The sequence below is a fragment of the Phocoena phocoena genome, chromosome 12 (assembly GCF_963924675.1).
Source record: "Phocoena phocoena chromosome 12, mPhoPho1.1, whole genome shotgun sequence".
NCBI classification, from domain to species: domain Eukaryota; kingdom Metazoa; phylum Chordata; class Mammalia; order Artiodactyla; family Phocoenidae; genus Phocoena; species Phocoena phocoena.
The window spans coordinates 45,303,363-45,325,202 of record NC_089230.1 but is presented as its reverse complement, the minus strand read 5'-3'; the positions used below and the strand labels follow the sequence as shown (position 1 = coordinate 45,325,202).

The following is a 21,840-nucleotide window of genomic DNA, read 5'->3' as shown; positions in this document are numbered from 1 at the left end:
GGGAATGGAAGAAAGAAAACTTGAGGGCTATGCTTTTCTTTCAAAGTCAATCTAAGAGGAATCTACTGACTAGGAGCTTGATTAACTCTCCCTAAATGAAAATGAAAACTGGGGTCATAAATTCCTACTGACAAAGTGGTATTGCAAATAATCTAAATTTTGATATTACTCTTAGGATCACAGGCAATAACTTCAATGTCTTAACAAAAAAACATGAGGAAGAGTTGAGGTATGGTCGATTCTCTCATTTTGTAATTAGAACTGGTGGTTAGCTGCCTAATTGAAAAGTTGGATAAGGAGGGAATTTGACAAGTAATACACACTTTATGCATTTCATTTTAACTTAAAACATATGAATCATCTTTTGAAGAAGAATCAAGGTCTTTTCTTTGAGTATAGGTCTGGTGGTTGTGTTTCTTATTTTCTTCCTTGCTAAGTCACACTCATATTTCATCATCTACAAATTTCAGTTTTATTTCTTTAAAGTGAAACCTTAAAGATACTTGTGAAGAATTTTGAGTGGAGACTCCTCCTGATTTATTTTTTAAATTTAAAGGTTTTGTACTATAATTTATATTTATGCAATTAGTTTTTTATGATTCTAAAAGTATATTCAGTTTTTTATGATTCTAAAAGTATATTCTGAAGTAATTTCTTGGGTAATTTTGTATTCTAGTAATAGAATCTTTCTAGATTTAAATTTTTTCTTCAGTCTTTTAGAATTGTCTTGTCCAAGCCCACTTTGATAGAATTTCTTGCAACTTACCTTTATCAAAGTCTTTCCAAAGAATCTGACTAAATTTTCATAGAAACTACTCTTGAATTTCACATTTATAATCCTACGTTTACTTAATATTCAATTATAGTGCATAACTATACAAAATACAATTACCACAAACAGTCTGGGGGCAAACACTACTAGTTATTGATAAGTATACAACACAACTGGTGGACACAGAAATGCAAAGTGACCTAGAGAGTACCACACTGGCCATATATACTTCACATGCCTTGAGCCACATACAGGGCATTTTGTAGAGGACATGGTGAGCACTGGTGTTTGGTTCTTGCAAGCAATAATCAATTCTCCAATCCTCTGACTCCAACTAGGTGTCTTACAATTCAATTCAATTTTGACAGTAACTACCTTCTGTCGTCTCTGGTTATAAATTCAAGGATCCCCTCACCCCAGGTTCAATAGTCACTAAAATGACTCACAGAATTCAGGAAAACACTATACTCATACTTATTGGTTTATTATAATGGACACAACTTAGGAACAACCAAATGGAAGAGATGCATAGGGCAAGGTATGGGGGGTGGTGATGCCGATACAGAGCTTCCATGCCCTCTCTGGTTGTGCCACCCTCCCAGCACATCACTGTGTTCACCAACCCAGAAGCTCTCTTAACCTCATTGTTTCAGAGTTTTTAATTAAAGTTTCATACAAAGGCATAATTGATTAAATCACTGCCAACTGGTGATTGGACTTATCTCTAGCCCCTCTCCCTTCCTGGACATTGAGGGGTGGGGCTGAAAGTTCTAGTCTTCTAATCACGTGGTTGGTTTTTCTAGGCCTCCCCCCTTCCCCCATATGTCATCTCATTAGCAGACAATGAGACATTCCTGTCAGGAAATTGCAATGGTTTTAAGAGCTTTGTGCCAGAATGAGAGTGGAGGGGGCAAAGACCAAATATATTTTTTAGTACATCACAAATGGTTAAGGTATTGTAGTGAGCATATATGTTTATCTGCTTTCCCTTCTGGACTGTGTACTCCTTGAGGGCAGCTTCTTACATCTGTTTTGCTTTTTTCCTCCTGATGAACAAAGGAGATACTCAAAAAATTTTAATAAAGGAGTGACTGCCTGAACGGAGCAGGTAAATTGCATTTTAGCAGTCTATAATATTGCCCAGTAATAAAAAAAGGATAGAACGAGACACTTCAGCAGAAATGAAACTATCAGAGTCAATTATAATAATTCCTACAACAAAATTCTTATAAATATTGGCATGTGGAAACCCCGGTATCTGGCACCAGCTTGGCCACCTATTCACTATATATGACTGGGCAAGTCACATAACCACTCTACGTCTGAATATTCTCAACTGTAAAACACAGGAGAAATAATACCCTCTTTTATCACACAGCAGTATTGTGAGGGTTAAATAAAATAAGGTACTAAAGTACTTGTAAACTTAAAATTTTAGTCAAATAAATGTTATTAAATATATAATATTAATAAAGTCTGACTTCTGAACAGCAAAAGAATATTCATGAAAATGCATAGAAAAAAACATTAGCTATAAAGTTTAGTTAATCCAGAAAGAGGCTGAAAAGGTTGGTGTTGTGTACATAGCTCAACCTGAACTTCCAACTCATGAAGTTTGAGAAGGCTATAATAGCATAAAACCAGAAGGGACCTTGTGAAGTGTGTTACACATTACCTTGTCTTCAGTCCACTTTGGGTCTGATGCTGTAATCAATGGGAAATTTTCCTATATAAAGGCTGGAGGATACAGTATATCATATTCAACCCTTTCCAATAAGGTTATTTATTGCTGTTCAATTCACATTTCCCTCAGGTTTTGGCAAGATTATAGAATTTATTCTCCTACATAGTGGCCAGCCAAGTAAATCACATCACATATTTCCAATGTCACAGATTTATCTCACCCTGCATCGGTGGCTTTATTTCTTTGTCCCTTAGATTATCTTAAAATTTAGCTGTCCAAGCTTCCCTTTTATAATTCTGAAATCTATTGTTTCCTTCCTAATATTTTCTTAATAAAAAGTGTTGAAAAAATAGAGTAAGTCAACAACAAAACCAGAGACAAGGTGATAAATATTATGGATGAAACACTTGTCCTTGTAGACAAAAGGTACTTGTTGATATTAAAATAAAAATAATACTATCTCTGCCACAGGGTCTCCAAACACTTCAAGCAACACACAAGCACAAAGAGCTGCATTAGAGCAGCCTTGTGGGCCCCCCCCAAGGACAGTAAGAATGAAGATGGCTCACTCCCCCTGCTTTATGCCAGGCATTCTGAGTAAGAGTCCAAACTCCTGAGATCTGCTCAGGTTATGTTGCACTATAACTCAGTGGCTCCCACTTTATTTTACTGACTTTTGTAGGCATCCCTTTTGGTAAGAAAAAACACCCCACCATTCATCTATATCTCTTGTTTCCACTTTCAAGTGGGAAAAAACTTTGTTATGACAATATTACACCGTAACATATTATCTATATTATTACTATATTATATGGTACTATTTTATAGTATTACTATACTGTACTGTTTGTATACTTTAGTATAATTATAATATTCTATACTGTATATGTTATGCTGTACTATACTACACTATACTGTGCTGTGTAATTTCTGAAGGAAAGTTTGTGCATGTATCTACTTTAGCAATAAGTTGCATGAATAATCCATCTTTGAATCACAATATATAGCATGTCTTAAAGTATAGTTACTGTAAATTATAGGCCAAAAATACTGTTTATAAAAGTAGGGATAACTAAACACTTCAGGGTTAACTAAGTACATTTAATAAGTGAAATCGATAATGCTGAATTAAAACTAACAGTAACATATAATAAGGAATAGCAGCAACTGAAAACCCCGACCAACTCAAAACTACAATGCTGAAGCACTGATAACATGTTCTCTCTAAAAGCTGGGGAAATTCCAGTGCTGTGTATACATTTGCAGGAGGCTTCTGAGTGCTGTCCCAGGGTCAGGTTCTTGATAAATTCTGACAACCATTAATATTCAGGTCATGAATGCCAAGTTTTAAAAAATATGAATAACTCACTATTAGTAATTAATGGCAAAGGTGCTTTTCAGCAGGGACACTGTTCATATTTGGGGTTGGAAATCTCTTTATCACGCGCACTGGTCTCTCGCCTAGACAATTATTGTCTCTCGCTCCTCTGAACGCTAAATGCCAATGGCATCATTCAATCTTTGTGATCGTCAAAAAGATCAAGGCCAAATGCTTGCTAGTGGGGGGAGGGTGGTGTTGAGAATCATACTGCTTGTAAACACTCAACAAAGGACCGGTGCAGGGGCCAGTCTGCCTCCCACCAGGAAGAGGCCAACCTCTCATATTGCCTCAGTGACTCTGAATCTGACCAGTCACACTCTGAAGACAAGAACAGATATGTTTCTTAGCTTTGCACTGTAGGAAATAAACAGCTTGGCCTCCTATACTTATTCTGTGACTCCAGATGAGTTTTTCCTAACTTCTCTGAGCTTTAGCTTTCTCAATTTTGAGAACGGGACAATAATGTTTATTTTAACTTTTATACAATTTTATGTGAAGTGCTTCGTAAATTGTAAATCATGATGCAAAAAGATACTATTAATTTTTTTAGTTTTTAAAGATCAGAGATTGCCCTGGACTATATATTCAATTCTTAAATACAATGATTACAAGATACATCATAAGCTCAATAAATATTCCTGGGCAATGAATGCAATGGCAAAACAGGGAGGATAGGGTTAAAATCCATAAGCGATCACAGCAATTACTGGAGTATAAATGGCAGCCTGTAGCCCAATGACAGTAAGTCGGATTGTGGGTAGGAGAGTCAGTGGGCTATACAGATTTTCAGAAGCACTTCATTATTGCCAAATTAAAATGTATAATGTTCTTTCCTATTTTCTGTATTTTCGGTAAGACTATACACTCTCCACAGTCAATTCAATTCAATCAAGCAGTTTTATTAAACATATGCTAAGTTTTGGCACTTTTTGCTTTGAGAATTTCTAATTATATATTTTAAATCTTCAAAAAATAATCATTTCTAGTTCCCATTTTTTTTTTTTTTTTTGCGGTACGCGGGCTTCTCACTGCTGTGGCCTCTCCCGTTGCGGAGCTCAGGCTCAGCGGCCATGGCTCACGGGGGCAGCCGCTCCGCGGCATGTGGGATCTTCCCGGACCGGGGCACGAACCCGTGTCCCCTGCATCGGCAGGCGGACTCTCAACCACTGCGCCACCAGGGAAGCCCCTCTAGTTCCCTTTTTATTACTGAAAAAAACCTTGTCTATCTTCTCTTTTATAGCCTTCTTTTCAAAAACACCTTCCCGAAGTATAATTTTCAAGATTTTTTTTTCCCTCAGACACAATTTTCTCCCTTTTAAGCTTCCTCTTCCTACATTTTCCCTTCCTGTATTCTCGCAGCTTTTCTATGGAGTATTGTCTTTCTTTTCGCCAACACACTAAGTAGTCCTAGAATAAACAATTTGGTATTCAAATTCTGGACACTCATTTTAATAAAAAGAAAGTTGTTAAGAAGATGAAAATTACTTGTTCCTGTTCCAATTTTTATTCTGGGATGAATTTGTTTATAGTAGGAACTGGCATGTGAGTATGAATTTAGGTTGGTTAGAAATAGAAATCATCTATATCAATCGACTGAATATAACTTCCAATATCCTGGGTGATTGACTGGAAGTCAGGAGGGGAAAGGGGAAAGCAAGAGGAAAGAGGGAGAGGGGAGGGATGGAGAGAAAATACGAAAGCATGTCAGTGTGCGTGTTGGTGAGAAGAGGCATACAGTTCAAGTTTTTTCTCCTTTTAAGGTATTGTAGAGAGAAAATTCTCAATTAATAGCATAAAGTGAACTTTCAATATATCTTTAAAAATCCACGAAAGGCTAACATTATCATTCTAATAGCATTTTACATCATGCCCAGGTTGTTCACAGTCTCTGATTTTTCTGTCAAAGGCCAAGGTGGAAAAATGGATACGGCATCCGTGACAAATATGTAAATATTGTATTGTGCGTGAACCAAATGGAATAAAATGGAAAAGTTGCTAAAACGCTTAGATAAAACATTCATTACTAGTAGTAATTATAAACTAAAATTAGGAAATAAAAGTTCCATACAGGCAGAAGTGATTTTGTAGCTCCATTCATCTGTGTGCCCCTGTAGGTATATTCCATGTTTTCATTGCATAATTTGAAAGCAAAAGGCTGCTGTAATCTTGGACCTCAATTACAGGAACAACAACAAAAAATTTTTTTTAAATCTGTGATCACAATTCATGTCTTAAGGGACTTTAGCTTATTTTCTCCATTGTAGCAGCTGCTCTGGTTTCAGAGAAAATGATAGACAAGAAAACTATTAGCACTTCTCCAGCTTAGGCAGTAGCAATGTGAACACCGACTAATATGACAGGAACTGGCTTATTTGGGGCTGCATTAAATGGCTTACTGTAAAAGCTAACTGTTGTTTCATTACATTTTCAAAAGGCAAACAGACCTCTGATATATTGCTAAGAACATGTGCTGTACTCTGTTAAGGTTTGGGCCACTTCTGTATAATTCTGATCGAGGTTTAGGAGGCACCAAGAACTGTGGCCTTTCGGAGTCACCAGACACCATGGTTACTCGGACCAGTCACATTTTGATTGAGTTCCCTTAGCACTCGCAGTGATAGGTTTTTGACAACTCAGGGGCCCCTTGCTACCTGCCGGGCATCTCAGTTATAGTTATAATAAAATTCCTACTTAAATTGAGCAAGGTTTACACACCAGTGTCATCCGCCCTTTTCTCCTTGTTCTGCTCTATTCCTATACTCCATACCCCCTGGCAGCCTTCAGATACAGAAGACAGTTTTCAGTCTTCCACTCTATGCCACTATACCTTATCTCCTTCCAGCTAAACATTCTCCTCTCCTTCAGGGTGCTGCTTCCCCTGTTACAGCTCTAGGGGCCCTACTCTGAACACACTTTGTTCCAGTTGCAGTGCAGCTCTGAAAACCTAATGTGATGCTTTAGGCCTGGCTATGGGTGTGCTCAACCTAGTGTAAGAAAGGCCATCATCCTCTTTGCTCGGAAATGTTCTTATTACAAATCAAATCTAAGGTCATATCAGCATTTTTACGCAATTACATTGCGTCTCTAATTCATAATTAAATGAATGCCTAGAATCTTTCATGTGTGTTTCTTTCAAGTTCCTCTCAATGGACCTTTTTTTTTTCTTTTTTTACTGGAGGATGGGATTTTACATTTGTATCCATTTCATTTTATTTCCCCAGATTTGTTCCAGTGTTATAGCCAGTACAGATCTTTCTGAGTCTTGGTTCTAGCTTCCGTGTTATAAGTTATCTGTCAGTTTAATGCCATCTGCAAATTTGATTTCTAGGATGCCACTGGTTCCTAGGAATCATTCTAGAAATGCTTTTATAATAGTAAAATTAAAGATAAAATTATACATATATTTTATGTGATGCTTATATAAATAATTTTCCTTTCTATTAACTTTAGGATTTACAAGTCTCATGAATATATTTACTAAAATTATGCCCTATTCCATTAAAACAAAGACTTCATTTACTAAGATGTGTTTAACTTTATATATGTCAGAAAAAAATGTGTTAAAAACCAGTTTTCATTAATTAATTCCCAGATTATACAGAAGGACCAAAAAATTATTTCCAATTATGACACTACAGTGGTACAGAAAAGACTTGGCATAACAGACTAAGCTAGAAGAATCAAATGGAATTCATAATAGACTGAATTCTCAGAGGCTTTGGAATTATTGAAAGAGCATGTAAGGTGATTGCTAATGGCTAAAACATAATGAATGGGAAAAAAAAGACCGTCAAGTGTCATGCACACATGTTATGTGTCCCGCATTGTTTTTCAGCCTTAAGGGAAACATGATAGAATGACATACTATAACACTTTGCAGTGATTTTGTGAGAACTGGCAACCAGAATGTGTTATTTCAGGCATGGCTGTGGGTGTGGTCTCTAACTGCTTCTCACTGATCTCACATCAAAAGCGTTTGTGTTAATGGAGTCTCTACTTGCTAACAGGTTAAAGTGTTTGCTTACCAGGACTTAGTAGGAGTTAGACTGGGAGTTAAAAAGCGTCTCCCCTCCAGGAGACATGGCGCTTCTTCAAATGAGGGCAGGCTTGGCCTTCTGAAAAGTTGTAGTCACGGTCACGGTTGATATAGTATTCCAAACTCCTGATATGTTTTTCCAATGGGAAGCTCCTGCCATTGGGTTAGGATATTCAGGAATACATGGTGATGCTGATATTTTATTCCTCTTTTTGCATTACTGTTCCAGAATAATGAGCACCCCTCTAATTCCTCCTCTTGAACCCAAAAAGCAAGACACCAACACTCATATTCTACAACTTCTACAAGTTCTGGTAGGAAAAACAAAAATGGCAGTGGAGGTTTATTATTTCCTGCTAACAAGTACATTTACTGGATCAAAACTGCTTTTACACATAGAGAACTTCTAATATTATTTAACATTTTCTGTTGTGGCCTCTCCCGTTGTGGAACACAGGCTCCGGACACGCAGGCTCAGCGGCCATGGCTCACGGGCCCAGCCGCTCCGCGGCATGTGGGATCCTCCCGGACCAGGGCACAAACCCGAGTCCCCCGCATCGGCAGGCGGACTCTCAACCACTGCGCCACCAGGGAAGCCCTATTTAACATTTTAATGGTCTTCTAATTAACTCAGATATGTGTACTTTTGCAATTCCATCAAAGAAATCTATTTTCTCTCTATCCAAATATTTAAACTAAAGCAGTTAACTCTAAATATACTGCCTTGTGTTTCTAACACCCTTAACTGGCCCACTGCAGTAGGTCAGTATGGCCTTCATCCTAGCTAATATGTCTTGTCTTTAAGCCTTTCTCTCAGGTATTCACCTTCTGGCCTGCAGATTCAAGCTTCTCCTGCAGCTTCCTCTCTTTTGGATATTTCCTCTGTACACCTATTCCCAGATATCTCAATATAAGATACAATTCCAGTTTTAAAGTACTTAGAGTCTCCTGGGGAATAAGCTCAAACATGTACAGGGCTATCTTGTTGCATAAAAGAGGCAGGTCAAACTCCTTGCCTGGCATTCAAAATCTTTCACAATTTTATCTCTACAACCTTCCAATCCATCTTCGTCCCCCACTCAGCCTCAGTTCACATATGGTGAGCTCAAGCAAATCAAATTGCTTGCGAGGGCTTCCCTGGTGGCACAGTGGTTGAGAGTCCGCCTGCCGATGCAGGGGACACGGGTTCGTGCCCCGGTCCGGGAGGATCCCACATGCCGCGGAGTGGCTGGGCCCGTGAGCCATGGCTGCTGAGCCTGCGCGTCCGTAGCCTGTGCTCTGCAACGGGAGAGGCCACAACAGTGAGAGGCCCGCATACCGCAAAAAAAAAAAAGAAGAAAAAAAATTGCTTGCGAATCTTTTTCCATGTCCCATACACCTTCCTGCGTCTTTGTTCGCCTATAAACTAAATCCCAAGTCCTTCCTCATGGGCTATAATGCTCTTCATTTTACTTACACTGTTTTTTCAGAAGCGTCCTCCCTTTTCCTGTTTTCATGCCTTTACCCACATTAATTGCTCTTCCTGGAAATGTCCCTTATTTTATTCTCGAATGACCAGCTATCCCTCTATGACGCTTCACCTTATCTCATCAATTGGAAGTACGTAATTTTTTCCTACTTTGAACATCTAAATGTATTCAGTTGTGCCTTCCTTATAGGATTTATCACTTTTTAAATTAAAACAAAAAAAAATTTTTTTTTTTGGGCTGCATTTGGTCTTCGTTGCTTCGTGCTAGCTTTCTCTAGTGGTGGCGAGCAGGGGCTACTCTTCGTTGCTGTGTACGGGCTTCTCATTGTGGTGGCTTCTCTTGTTGCGGAGCATGGGCTCTAGGTGCGCGGGCTTCAGTAGTTGTGGCGCACGGGCTTAGCTGCTCTGCAGCATGTGGGATCTTCCCAGACCAGGGGTTGAACCCGTGTCCCCCTGCACTGGCAGGCGGATTCTCAACCACTGAGGCACCAGGGAAGTCTCACTTTCTAAACTTTTAATTTGAAATGAATTTAGGCTTATAGAAAAGTTGCAGAGAGTTTCCATTATACCCTTGAATCATATTCTCCTAAATGTAAATATATCATAGAACCATAGCACAATTTTCAAAATGAAAGAATTGATATTGTTGCAATACTTATAACTAAACTGGAGAGTTTATTTGGATTTCACCAGTTTTTCCAGTAATGCACTTCACTGGTCCAGGATCCAATTCAGGATCCCACACTGCATTGTGGTCATGCCTCGTTCTTCTCCTCCAAACTGTGACACTGCCTCAGCCTTTCCTTATCTTTCATGACCTTGACCGTTTACCTAATAATATGATTACAGCTGTACACGTATATTTCCTCACTCTGCTACAAGTGTCTTGAAATATTTGTCACTGAGACACGTTTTTATTCCCAATAATGTCTAGCACATGACGGGAGCTCAATAATTAATACTTACCCACATGTCAGAAACAATTAGAAAAGATAGTAACAAAATCTACATAATTAAATACTGAGCTGGGTGCTATAGTGACTCTAAGTTGTTACAAAAATTAGACAGCAAGAGTGCCAAATTGTAAGACAGAAAATGCTCTTTGCAGATATTATATCAGAATCCATATCTGAGCCCCCAGAGCAGAAATCATCAAAGCTCCCAGCCCATGAGCTGATCATGGCACATGGATATCTGGTGACAGCAGGAAGGGCAGACACAGCCTCAGTCCCAGAATCGAGCATGACTTGTCGGATCTCGCTACCAATAGACTTCATCTGTCCTGTGACAGGGGTGGGTCCTTGCACACACTACTGAGCTAAAATAATTACTCCCTCTGCCCCTTACACCTTGGTTTCTATCCAATAGCTTCCTGTTATGAAACTCAGGATAGAGAACTCTAGTTTTCTTGCCTGGGGCCCTGAGCCCTGGCTGGTTCCATTTCTGGCTTTCCCTACAAGTGACTGACCAGTGTGTCTGGTGCATCACACCATGACACCAGCACTCATCTACCCTCTGATATCCAGTTGCCTGGATTTCCCCATTGCTATGACATGTTTGGCCTTATTGAATCTCACTCCTCTTCCATGAAGCCAGGAGAAAGCTCAGCTGACAGGTCCATGCCTTTTATATGCTATCATACACACTGGTTGTCCTCCTTAGCCATGGAAGCTTCTTTTTCTCTTTCCCACCAGCACCTCCTGCTAAGTTCCAGCACATTGCAGAACTGTGCCCATTCTCCTTATGACTCAGACGTCCTTAGTTACTTCACTTTGTTTCTAGTCTCAAATTGCTATGATGTGCACATAAAGCTATACTTCCTCATTACTGCTGTAGAGGCTGACTCTGTGTTTTTCCCATCTTGCTGAACTTGTTAGTGTTGGCTTGCTGAAGAATCCACCCATCTTCTGGGGCCACAGAAGCTTTGCTTTGTTTTGAAGGGACTGTAATTACTGACATCTGAAAGAGGGCGTTCTTTCATTTTAATTCCGTACTGCGTCTTTCACAAAGACCCAGAAATACCATTTGACAGGTTCAAGAGAATTTGAACTGATACCTATTGGGTTTTAACTGGGACACTGCTGTATAATTTTTCATTTTCTTTGTAAGGCCTTACCACCAAGAGAAAACATGCCTAGTAGGGCCTCACAGAGGTGTTTTGACATTAGGCTTAATAAAGCATGAAGAACTCATTAATAAATAATGTTCTGCTAGGTTAAGAAATAAAGCTGAGTGAACCAGCTAGACCCTGGAGTAAATCAAATCATGCATGCAGCCATGTGACCTGTTAACCTGCAGCGGTCTCTTCACAGCTTCTGGTAGAGCCCAGTGCCACAACGCACAAGTGAACCCAGCACATGACAAAGGCAGGCACCTTTGGTTACGACACAAGCTGTCATCCTTTTTCATACTCTGTGGGTCCCCAAAAGTAAACAAACCTCTACTGATGATGATCAAGAGGCACTTCAATGATACATTTTATCTTTGCTAGAAAGAAGGTTCCACCCATCAACATGTCTACACAACAGTAGACACAATCATACCTTCTCGCCTCATAGCCTTTGTCTCATTATCTACAGGTAGTTGACAAAAAAGAACGAGCGAATGAGTTAATGTGCACAGGCAAGCTAGTCAATTCAGCTAAATGGTTACTGATGAACTTTTTAGTCTGACTCAGAAAACCTTTAGGAATGAACAGAAACAGAGAAAAGAATCATCCTCTCTCTCTTTTTTTTTTTTTTTTCTGTACGCGGGCCTGGAGCACATGCTCCGGACGCGCAGGCTCAGAGGCCATGACTCACGGGCCCAGCCGCTCTGCGGCATGCAAGACCCTCCCGGACCGGGGCACGAACCCGCGTCCCCCGCATCGGCAGACGGACCCCCAACCACTGCGCCACCAGGGAAGCCCTCATCCTCTCTTTTAAAAAAGAAATGTATGTTCAGTGCTCCTGAAGAGTCCTTTCCTGGATTCAGAAGTTTTCATGGTTTTAGCTGGAGAGAGATTTCATGGCTGCCCAAAGTGGGTGAAAGTTCTCAGAGTGGTGGAGGGTGGGAGGAAAGCTTCGGTACTTTGGGCAGTTGTATTTCTCTTTTGGTTCTGTGGTGCTTAAGGCAGCTGCTGCTTCAAGGAAGGCATTCTGAGGATTAAAAGCTTATGGACAGCTGTCAGGTGTGGGTTCAACATGACTCACTCCAGCTGCTCAACAATCTGGAGGGACAGAACCTCCTGCCCCACACTCTTCTGATTGCCCACCTACTCCATTCACTAATGGGTTTAGCTGGAAAGCCAACCACCAAGCAAATAAGATACAAACATTTCCAGGCACTTTTATGATGAAACAACTTGTTGGGTGGGTTCAGTTTCAACTCAAAGCCTTGCCAACCATGCTCATTTGCACAAATTTACACATCTTGCCAGACCTTTTATGTGGTTATGATGACAAAGCCATTAGGTTGTCATTTAAATTCTGTTCCAAAGCTGCAGATTTAAAGGCAATCATTATCCCGAGAAGGAAAGTATTCCATTAAACATTCTTACTTGAATATTTTCACAATTCCTATATACTTATGTGTATGTATATGCCATATATACACATAGTTATATAATTATATAACGTTATCTATTTATAGTTTCTTCATTTTCAAGTTAATGGAAACAATGAAACTGAAGGAACAATCAGAGTTCAAAGTAATGCATGACAAGATTTCATCTTTGAGAAAACAAGAGAGGCCATGTGGAATAGTAGCAATGAGAATAGCCTATACTTATTGAGACTTACAAAGTACTTTATGTGACTCATCTCCTTTAATTCCACTAGGCCTAAGTCGTTGGCGATATTATCATCTGCATTTTACATATGATGAAATTGAGACAGTGAGTTGAACGTACCCAAGATCACACGGATAGTAAGCAGCAGAACTGGGGATTTGAATTTAGGCGATATGATTCCAGAATTCACCTTCTTAATTGTTATTCTATACCACCCGTTATATTATCAGGAAATCCAGTCATGGATGGCTCTACCACTGAACTGGGAAAATGGGACTTCCTTTTGTCCTCATATTAAAATGGGTTTAGGATTAGCCTAAATACTTGTTACCTTCCTGTATGATTATTCTAATAAACATTAAGTTACGTACATATAGATGGTCCCTGACTTACAGTTTTTTGACTTTACAATGGTGCAAAAGCAATATGCATTCTGTAGAAACCATACTTTGAATTTTCATCTTTTCTGGGGCTAGCAATATGGTGGATACTCTCTCATGATGCTGGGCAGAGGCAGTGAGCTCCCGGTCAGCAACGCAGTCACAATGGTAAACAACTGACACACTAACAAACATCCTGCACCCATACAACCATTCTGCTTTTCACTTTCAGTACAGTACTCAATATATTACATGAGATATTCAATACTTTATTATAAAACAGACTTTCTGTTAGATGATTTTGCCCAACTGTAGGCTCATGTAAATGTTCTGAGCACATTTAAGGTTGGCGAGGCTAAGCTATGATGTTTGGTAGGTTAGGAGTATTAAATACATTTTCTACTTACAATGGGTTAATGGGGATGTAACCCCATTGTAAGTTAAGATCTGTTTTTAAATTATTTTGCTTGCAATATGATGGTTCTCAATTGCAAGTTACAAAATTAAATTGAAAAAATTCATTTTGTTACCTGAACTAAGCAGTTCTAGTTTCAGCGACAAATGTCCTTGACATTTAGCCAAACATATTGGTATAAAAACTTTTCTTCATAACGTAAACAATACTTAACACCACAGTGTTGAAAATTTTGGTTCTCTTGGAAAGAACAAAACTTGGTTGAAAGGCCCCTAAGTCTTTCAGTAGCTATGAAATTTTGAAGGAAAGATGCTATTTCCTGATCAGCTAGGAGCAAGCTGGGATTTTGACAGTGTACTCTGAAGAAATGGGAAATGCAATGCCTTGATTAGGTCTTGCATGAGGATGTATTTGATCCCTACTAAGAATCAAGCACCTAGGGGAGACCTTCAAGATGGCGGAGGAGTAAGACGTGGAGATCACCTTCCTCCCCACAAATACATCAGAAATACATCTACAAGTGGAACGACTCCTACAGAACACCTACTGAACCCTGGCAGAAGACCTCAGACCTCCCAAAAGTCAAGAAACTCCCCACATACCTGGGTAGGGCAAAAGAAAAAAGAAAAAACAGAGACAAAAGAATAGGGACGGGAGCTGCACCACTGGCAGGTAGCTGTGAAGGAGGAAAAGCTTCTACACATTAGGAAGCCACTTCACTGGCGGAGATGAGGGGGCGCGGAATGGAGGGGGGGTACGCTTTGGAGCCATGGAAGAGAGTGCAGCAACAGGGGTGTGGAGGGCAAAGTGGAGAGATTTCTGCATGGAGGATCGGTGCCGACCAGGACTCACCAGCCCGAGAGGCTTGTCTGCTCACCTGCCGGGGTGGGCGCGGCTGGGAGCTAAGGCTCTGGCTTCGGTTGGATCCCAGGGAGAGGACTGGGGTCGGCTGCGTGAACACAGCCTGAGGGGGCTAGTGCGTCACAGCTAGCCGGGAGGGAGTCCGGGGGGGGGGGGGGGGGGGGGAAAGTATGGAACTGCCTAAGAGGCGAGAGACCATTGTTTTGGCTTGCACGAGGAGACGGGATTTAGAGCATGGCCTAAACGATCTCCAGAGACGGGCGTGAACCGCGTCTATCAGCGCGGACCCTAGAGACGGGCATGAGACGCTAAGGCTGCTGCTGCAGCCACCAAGAAGCCTGTGTGCAAGCACAGGTCACTATCCACACCTCCCATCGGCGGAGCCTGTGCAGCCCGCCACTGCCAGGGTCCAGCGATCCAGGGACAACTTCCGCAAGAGGACACACGGTGCGCCTCAGGCTGTTGCAACATCATGTTGGCCTCTGCTGCTGCAGGGTCACCCCACATTCCATACCCCTCCGTCTCTCCGGCCTGAGTGAGCCAAAGCCGCCTAATCAGCTTCTACCTTAACTCCATCCTGTCCAGGGCGGGGACAGATGCCCTCAGGTGACCTACATGCAAAGGCGGGGCCAAACCCAAAGCTGAATCCCAGGAGCTGTGCAAACAAAGAAGACAAAGGGAAATCTCTGGCAGCAGCCACAGGAGCAGTGTATTATATCTCCACAATCAACTTGACGTACACTGCATCTGTGGAAAACCTGAATAGACAACAAATCATCCCAAAATTGAGGGGGTGGACATTAGGAGCAACTGAAAATTTAGGGTTTCCTTTCTGCATCTAACTTTTTTCTCGTTTTATGTTTACCTTAGTTTAGTATTTAGAGTTTATTATCATTGGTAGATTTATTGATTTTGTTGCTCTCTTCCTTTTTATTTTTAATATATATATATTTTTCCCTTTTCTGTTTTTGTGAATGTGTATGTGTATGCTTCTTTGTGTGACTTTTGCCTGTATCGCTTTGCTTTTACCATTTCTCCTAGGGTTGTGTCTGTCTGTTTTGTTTTTTTTTTTTTAGTATAGTTTTTAGTGCCTGCTACCATTGGTGGATTTGTTTTTTGGTTTGGTTGCTCTCTTCTTTCTTTTGTTTTTTTTATTACATTTTAATTTTCCTAATTTTTAATACTTTTTTAAACTTATAATTTTAATTACTTAATTTTTCCTTCTTTATTTCTTTTTTTCTGAGCCGTGTGGATGACAGGGTCTTGGTGCTCTGGCCAGGTGTCAGGCATTTGCCTCTGAGGTGGGAGAGCCGACTTCAGGACACTGGTCCACAAGAGACGTCCCAGCTCGACGTAATATCAAATGGTGAAAGGTCTCCCAGAGATCTCCATCTCAAGGCTAAGACCCAGCTCCACTCAACGACCAGCAAGCTATAGTGCTGGACACCCTATGCCAAACAATCAGCAAGACAGGAACACTACCCCACCCATTAGCAGAGAGGCTGCCTAAAATTATAATAAGGCCACAGACACCCCAAAACACACCACCAGACACGGTCCTGCCCACCAGAAAGACAAGATCCACCCTCAACCACCAGAACTAAGGCACCAGTCCCTTCCACCAAGAAGCCTACACAAACAACTAAACTAACCTGAGCCACTAGGGACAGACACCAAAAACAACAGGAACTACAAACCTGCAGCGTGCGAAAAGGAGACCCCAAACACAGTAAGTTAAGCAATATGAGAAGACAGAGAAACACAGAGCAGATGAAGGAGCAAGGTAAAAACCCACCAGACCAAACAAATGAAGAGGAAATAGGCAGTCTACCTAAAAAAGAATTCAGAGTAATGATAGTAAAGATGATCCAAAATGTTGGAAATAGAATAGAGAAAATACAAGAAAAGTTTAACAAGGACCTAGAAGAACTAAAGAGAAACCAAAAAATGATGAAAAACACAATAAATAAAATGAAAACTTCTCTAGAAGGAATCAATACCAGAATAACTGAGGCAGAAGAACGGATAAGTAACCTGGAAGATAAAACAGTGGAAATAACTACCACAGAGCTGAATAAAGAAAAAAGAATGAAACGAATTGAGGACAGTCTCAGGGACAACATTAAATGCACCAACCTTAGAATTATAGGGGTCCCAGAAGAAGAAGAGAAAAAGAAAGGGACTGAAAAAATATTTGAAAAGATTATAGCTGAAAACTTCCCTAATATGGAAAAGGAAATAGTCAATCAAGTCCAGGAAGCACAGAGAGTCCCATACAGGATAAATACAAGGAGAAACATGCCAAGACACATATTAATCAAACCATCAAAAATTAAATACAAAGAAAAAATATTGAAAGCAGCAAGGGAAAAACAACAAAAACATACAAGGGAATCCCCATGAGGTTAACAGCTAATCGTTCAGCAGAAACTCTGCAAGCCAGAAGGGAGTGGCAGGACATATTTAAAGTGATGAAAGCGAAAAACCTACAACCAAGATTACTCTATCCAGCAAGGATCTCATTCAGATTCGATGGAGAAATTAAAACCTTTACAGACAAGCAAAAGCTAAGAGAATTCATCACCACCAAACCAGCTTTACAACAAATGTTAAAGGAACTTCTCTAGGAAGGAGACACAAGAGAAGGAAAAGACCTAGAATAATAAATGCAAAACAATTAAGAAAATGGTAATAGGAACATGCATATCAATAACTACCTTAAATGTAAATGGATTAAATGCTCCAACCAAAAGACATAGACTGGCTGAATGGATAAAAAAACAAGACCCATATATATGCTGTCTACAAGAGACCCACTTCAGATATAGGGACACATACAGACTGAAAGTGAGGGGACGGAAAAAGATATTCTATGCAAATGGAAATCAAAAGAAAGCTGGAATAGCAATTCTCATATCAGACAAAATAGATTTTAAAATAAAGACTATTACAAGAGACAAAGAACGACACTACATAATGATCAAGGGATCAGTCCAAGAGGGTGATATAACATTTGTAAATATTCATGCACCCAACATAGGAGCACCTCAATACATAAGGCAAAGGCTAACAGTCATAAAAGGAGAAATCGACAGTAACACAATCATAGTAGGGGACTTTAACACCCCACTTTCGCCAATGGACAGATCATACAAAATGAAAATATATGTGGAAACACAATCTTTAAATGATACATTAAACAAGATGGACTTCATTGATATTTATAGGACATTCCATACTAAAACAACAAAATACACTTTCTTCCCAAGTGCTCATGTAACATTCTCCAGGATGGATCATACCTTGGGTCACAAATCAAGCCTTGGTAAATTTAAGAAAATTGAAATCGTATCAAGGATCTTGTCTGATCACAATGCTAAGAGACTAGATTACAATTACAGGAAAAAAAACCTGTAAAAAATACAAACATATGGAGGCTAAACAATACACTACTAAATAACCAAGAGATCACTGAAGAAATCAAAGAGAAAATTTAAAAATACCTAGAAACAAATGACAATGAAAACACAACAACCCAAAACCTATGGGATGCAGCAAAAGCAGTTCTAAAGGGAAGTTTACAGCAATCCAATCCTACCTTAAGAAACAAGAAACATCTCAAATAAACAACCTAACCTTACACCAAAAGCAATTAGAGAAAGAAGGACAAAAAACCCCAAAGTTAGCAGAAGGAAAGAAATCATAAAGATCAGAACAGAAATAAATGATAGAGAAATGAAGAAAATAGCAAAGATCAACAAAACTAAAAGTTGGTAATTTGAGAAGATAAACAAAATTGTTAAACCATTAGCCAGACTCATCAGGAAAAAAACAGAGAAGACTCAAATTAAAAGAATTAGAAATGAAAAAGAAGTAACAACTGACACTGCGGAAATACAAAGGATCATGAGAGATTACTACAAGCAACTTTTTGCCAATAAAATGGACAATCTAAAAGAAATGGACAAGCTCTTAGAAAAGCACAACCTTCCGAGACTGAACCAGGAAGAAATAGAAAATATAAACAGACCAATCACAAGCACTGAAATTGAGACTGTGATTAAAAACCTTCCAACAAACAAAAGCCCAGGACCAGACGGCTTCACAGGAGAATTCTATCAAACATTTAGAGAAGAGTTAACACCTATCCTTCTCAAATTCTTCTAAAATATAGCAGAGGGAGGAACACTCCCAAGCTCATTCTATGAGGCCACCATTACCCTGATACCAAAACCAGACAAAGATGTCACAAAGAAAGAAAATTACCGGCCAATATTACACATGAAGATAGATGCAAAAATCCTCAACAAAATACTAGCAAACAGAATCCAACAGCACATTAAAAGGATCATACACTATGATCAACTGGGATTTATCCCAGGAATGCAAGGATTCTTCAATATATGCAAATCTATCATGTGACACACCGTATTAACAAATTGAAGAATAAAAACTATATGATCATCTCATTAGATGAAGAAAAAGCTTTCGACAAAATTCAACACCTATTTATGATAAAAACCCTCCAGAAAGTAGGCATAGAGGGGACTTACCTCAACATAATAAAGGCCATATATGACAAACCCATAGCCAACATCGTTCTCAATGGTGTAAACCAGAAACAATTTCCTCTAAAATCAGGAACAAGACAAGCTTGTCCACTCTCACCCTATTATTCAACATATTTTTGGAAGTTTTAGCCACAGCAATCAGAGAAGAAAAAGAAATAAAAGGAATTCAAATTGGGAGAGATGACGTAAAACTGTCACTGTTTGCAGATGACATGATGCTATACATAGAGAATCCTAAAGATGCTCCCAGAAAACTACTAGAGCTAATCAATGAATTTGGTAAAGTAGCAGGATACAAAATTAATGCATAGAAATCTCTTGCATTCCTATACACTAATGATGAAAAATCTGAAAGTGAAATTAAGGAAACACTCCCATTTACCACTGCAACAAAAAGAATAAAATACCTAGGAATAAACCTGCCTAAGGAGATAAAAGACCTGTATGCAGAAAATTATAAGACACTGATGAAAGAAATTAAAGATGTTACAAACAGATGGAGAGATATACCACGTTCTTGGATTGGAAGAATCAATATTGTGAAAATGACTCTACTAAAGCAATCTACAGATTCAATGCAATCCCTGTCAAACTACCAATGGCATTTTTCACAGAAGTAGAACAAACAATTTCACAATTTGTATGGAAACACAAAAGACCCCGAATAGCCAAACCAATCTTGAGAAAGAAAAATGGAGCTGGAGGAATCAGGCTCCCGGAATTCACACTATATTACAAAGCTACGGTAATCAAGACAGTATGGCGCTGGCACAAAAACTGAAATATAGATCAACAGAACAGGACAGAAAGCCCAGAGATAAACCCATCACCTATGGTCAACTTATCTTTGATAAAGGACGCAAGAATATATAATGGAGAAAGGACACCCTCTTCAATAAGTGGTGCTGGGAAAACTGGACAGCTACATATAAAAGAATGAAATTAGAACACTCCCTAACACCATACACAAAAATAAACTCAAAATGGATTAAAGATCTAAATGTTAAGACCAGACACTATTAAACTCTTAGAGGAAAACACAGGCAGAACACTCTATGACATAAATCACAGCAAGATCCTTTTTGACCCACCTCCTAGAGAAATGGAAATAATAACAAAAAGAAACAAACAGGACATAATGAAAGTTAAAAGATTTTGCACAGCAAAGGAAACCGTAAACCAGAGGAAAAGACAACCCTCAGAATGGGTGAAAATATTTGCAAATGAAGCAACTGACAAAGGATTAATCTCCAAAATATACAAGCAGCTCAATATCAAAACAACAAACAACCCAATCCAAAAATGGGCAGAGGACCTAAATAGACATTTCTCCAAAGAAGATATACAGACTGCCAACGGACACATGAAAGAATGTTCAACATCATTAATCATTACAGAAATGTAAATCAAAACTACAGTGAGGTATCACCTCACACTAGTCAGAATGGCCATCATCAAAAAATCTACAAACAATAAATGCTAGAGAGGGTGTGGAGAAAAGGGAACCCACTTGCACTGTTGGTGGGAATGTAAATTGATGCAGCCACTATGGAGAACAGTATGAAGGTTCCTTTAAAAACTAAAAATAGAACTACCATATGACCCAGCAATCCCACTACTGGGCATATACCTTGAGAAAACCATAATTGAAAACCATAATTGAAAAAGAGTCATTTACCACAATGTTCATTGCAGCTCTATTTACAATAGCCAGGACATGGAAGCAACCTAAGTGTCCAGTGACAGATGAATGGATAAAGAAGATGTGGCCTTTTCCTCAGCTTCCGCTAAGGTGCTCGGTCCTTCTGAGGAAGCTAAGGCCGCGTTGGGGTGAGGCCCTCACTTCATCCGGCGACTAGCACCGCGCCCGGCAGACCCTGCCTAGCCCTCGCCCGCACCATGGCCTCCGTCTCGGAGCTCGCCTGCATCTACTCGGCCCTCATCCTACACGACGATGAGGTGACGGTCACGGAGGATAAGATCAATGCCCTCATTAAAGCAGCCGGTGTAAATGTTGAGCCTTTCTGGCCAGGCTTGTTTGCAAAGGCTTTGGCCAATGTCAACATCGGGAGCCTCATCTGCAATGTGGGGGCAGGTGGACCTGCCCCAGCAGCTGGTGCTGCACCGGTAGGAGGTCCTGCCCCCTCCACCACTGCTGCCCCAGCTGAGGAGAAGAAAGTGGAAGCAAAGAAAGAAGAATCTGAAGAGTCTGATGATGACATGGGCTTTGGTCTTTTTGACTAAACCTCTTTAGTAGCATGTTCAATAAAAAGCTGAGTTCTTAAAAAAAAAAAAAGAAGATGTGGCACATATATACAATGGAATATTACTCAGCCATAAAAAGAAATGAAATTGAGTTATTTGTAGTGAGGTGGATGGACCTAGAGTCTGTCATACTGAGTGAAGTAAGTCAGAAAGAGAAAAACAAATACCGTATGCTAACACATATATATGGAAACTAAAAAAAAAAAAATGTTTCTGATGAACCTAGGGGCAGGACAGG

The 21,840-nt window shown here is 39.7% G+C and overlaps 2 protein-coding genes across 3 annotated transcripts in view; one reads left to right on the top strand and one right to left on the bottom strand.

The window, feature by feature from the left end:
• HS3ST5 (heparan sulfate-glucosamine 3-sulfotransferase 5) overlaps nucleotides 1–21,840 on the bottom strand; it is a 171,667-nt gene that overhangs the window by 136,649 nt on the left and 13,178 nt on the right. The window lies entirely within an intron of this gene.
• On the top strand, nucleotides 21,112–21,620 carry LOC136132079 (large ribosomal subunit protein P1-like). Of its 2 annotated transcripts, XM_065888952.1 has the most exons (2): nucleotides 21,237–21,307; nucleotides 21,383–21,581. In XM_065888952.1, the coding sequence occupies exons 1-2, from the start codon at nucleotides 21,237–21,239 to the stop codon at nucleotides 21,579–21,581; spliced, it is 270 nt and encodes an 89-aa protein (XP_065745024.1). The 2 variants fall into 2 exon arrangements, with proteins under 2 accessions (XP_065745023.1, XP_065745024.1); XM_065888951.1 differs by having other exon boundaries at nucleotides 21,112–21,620.

Excerpts from the sequence above, each read along its gene's own strand:
- LOC136132079 (XM_065888951.1), top strand. The coding sequence starts at position 21,237 with ATGGCCTCCGTCTCGGAGCTCGCCTGCATCTACTCGGCCCTCATCCTA.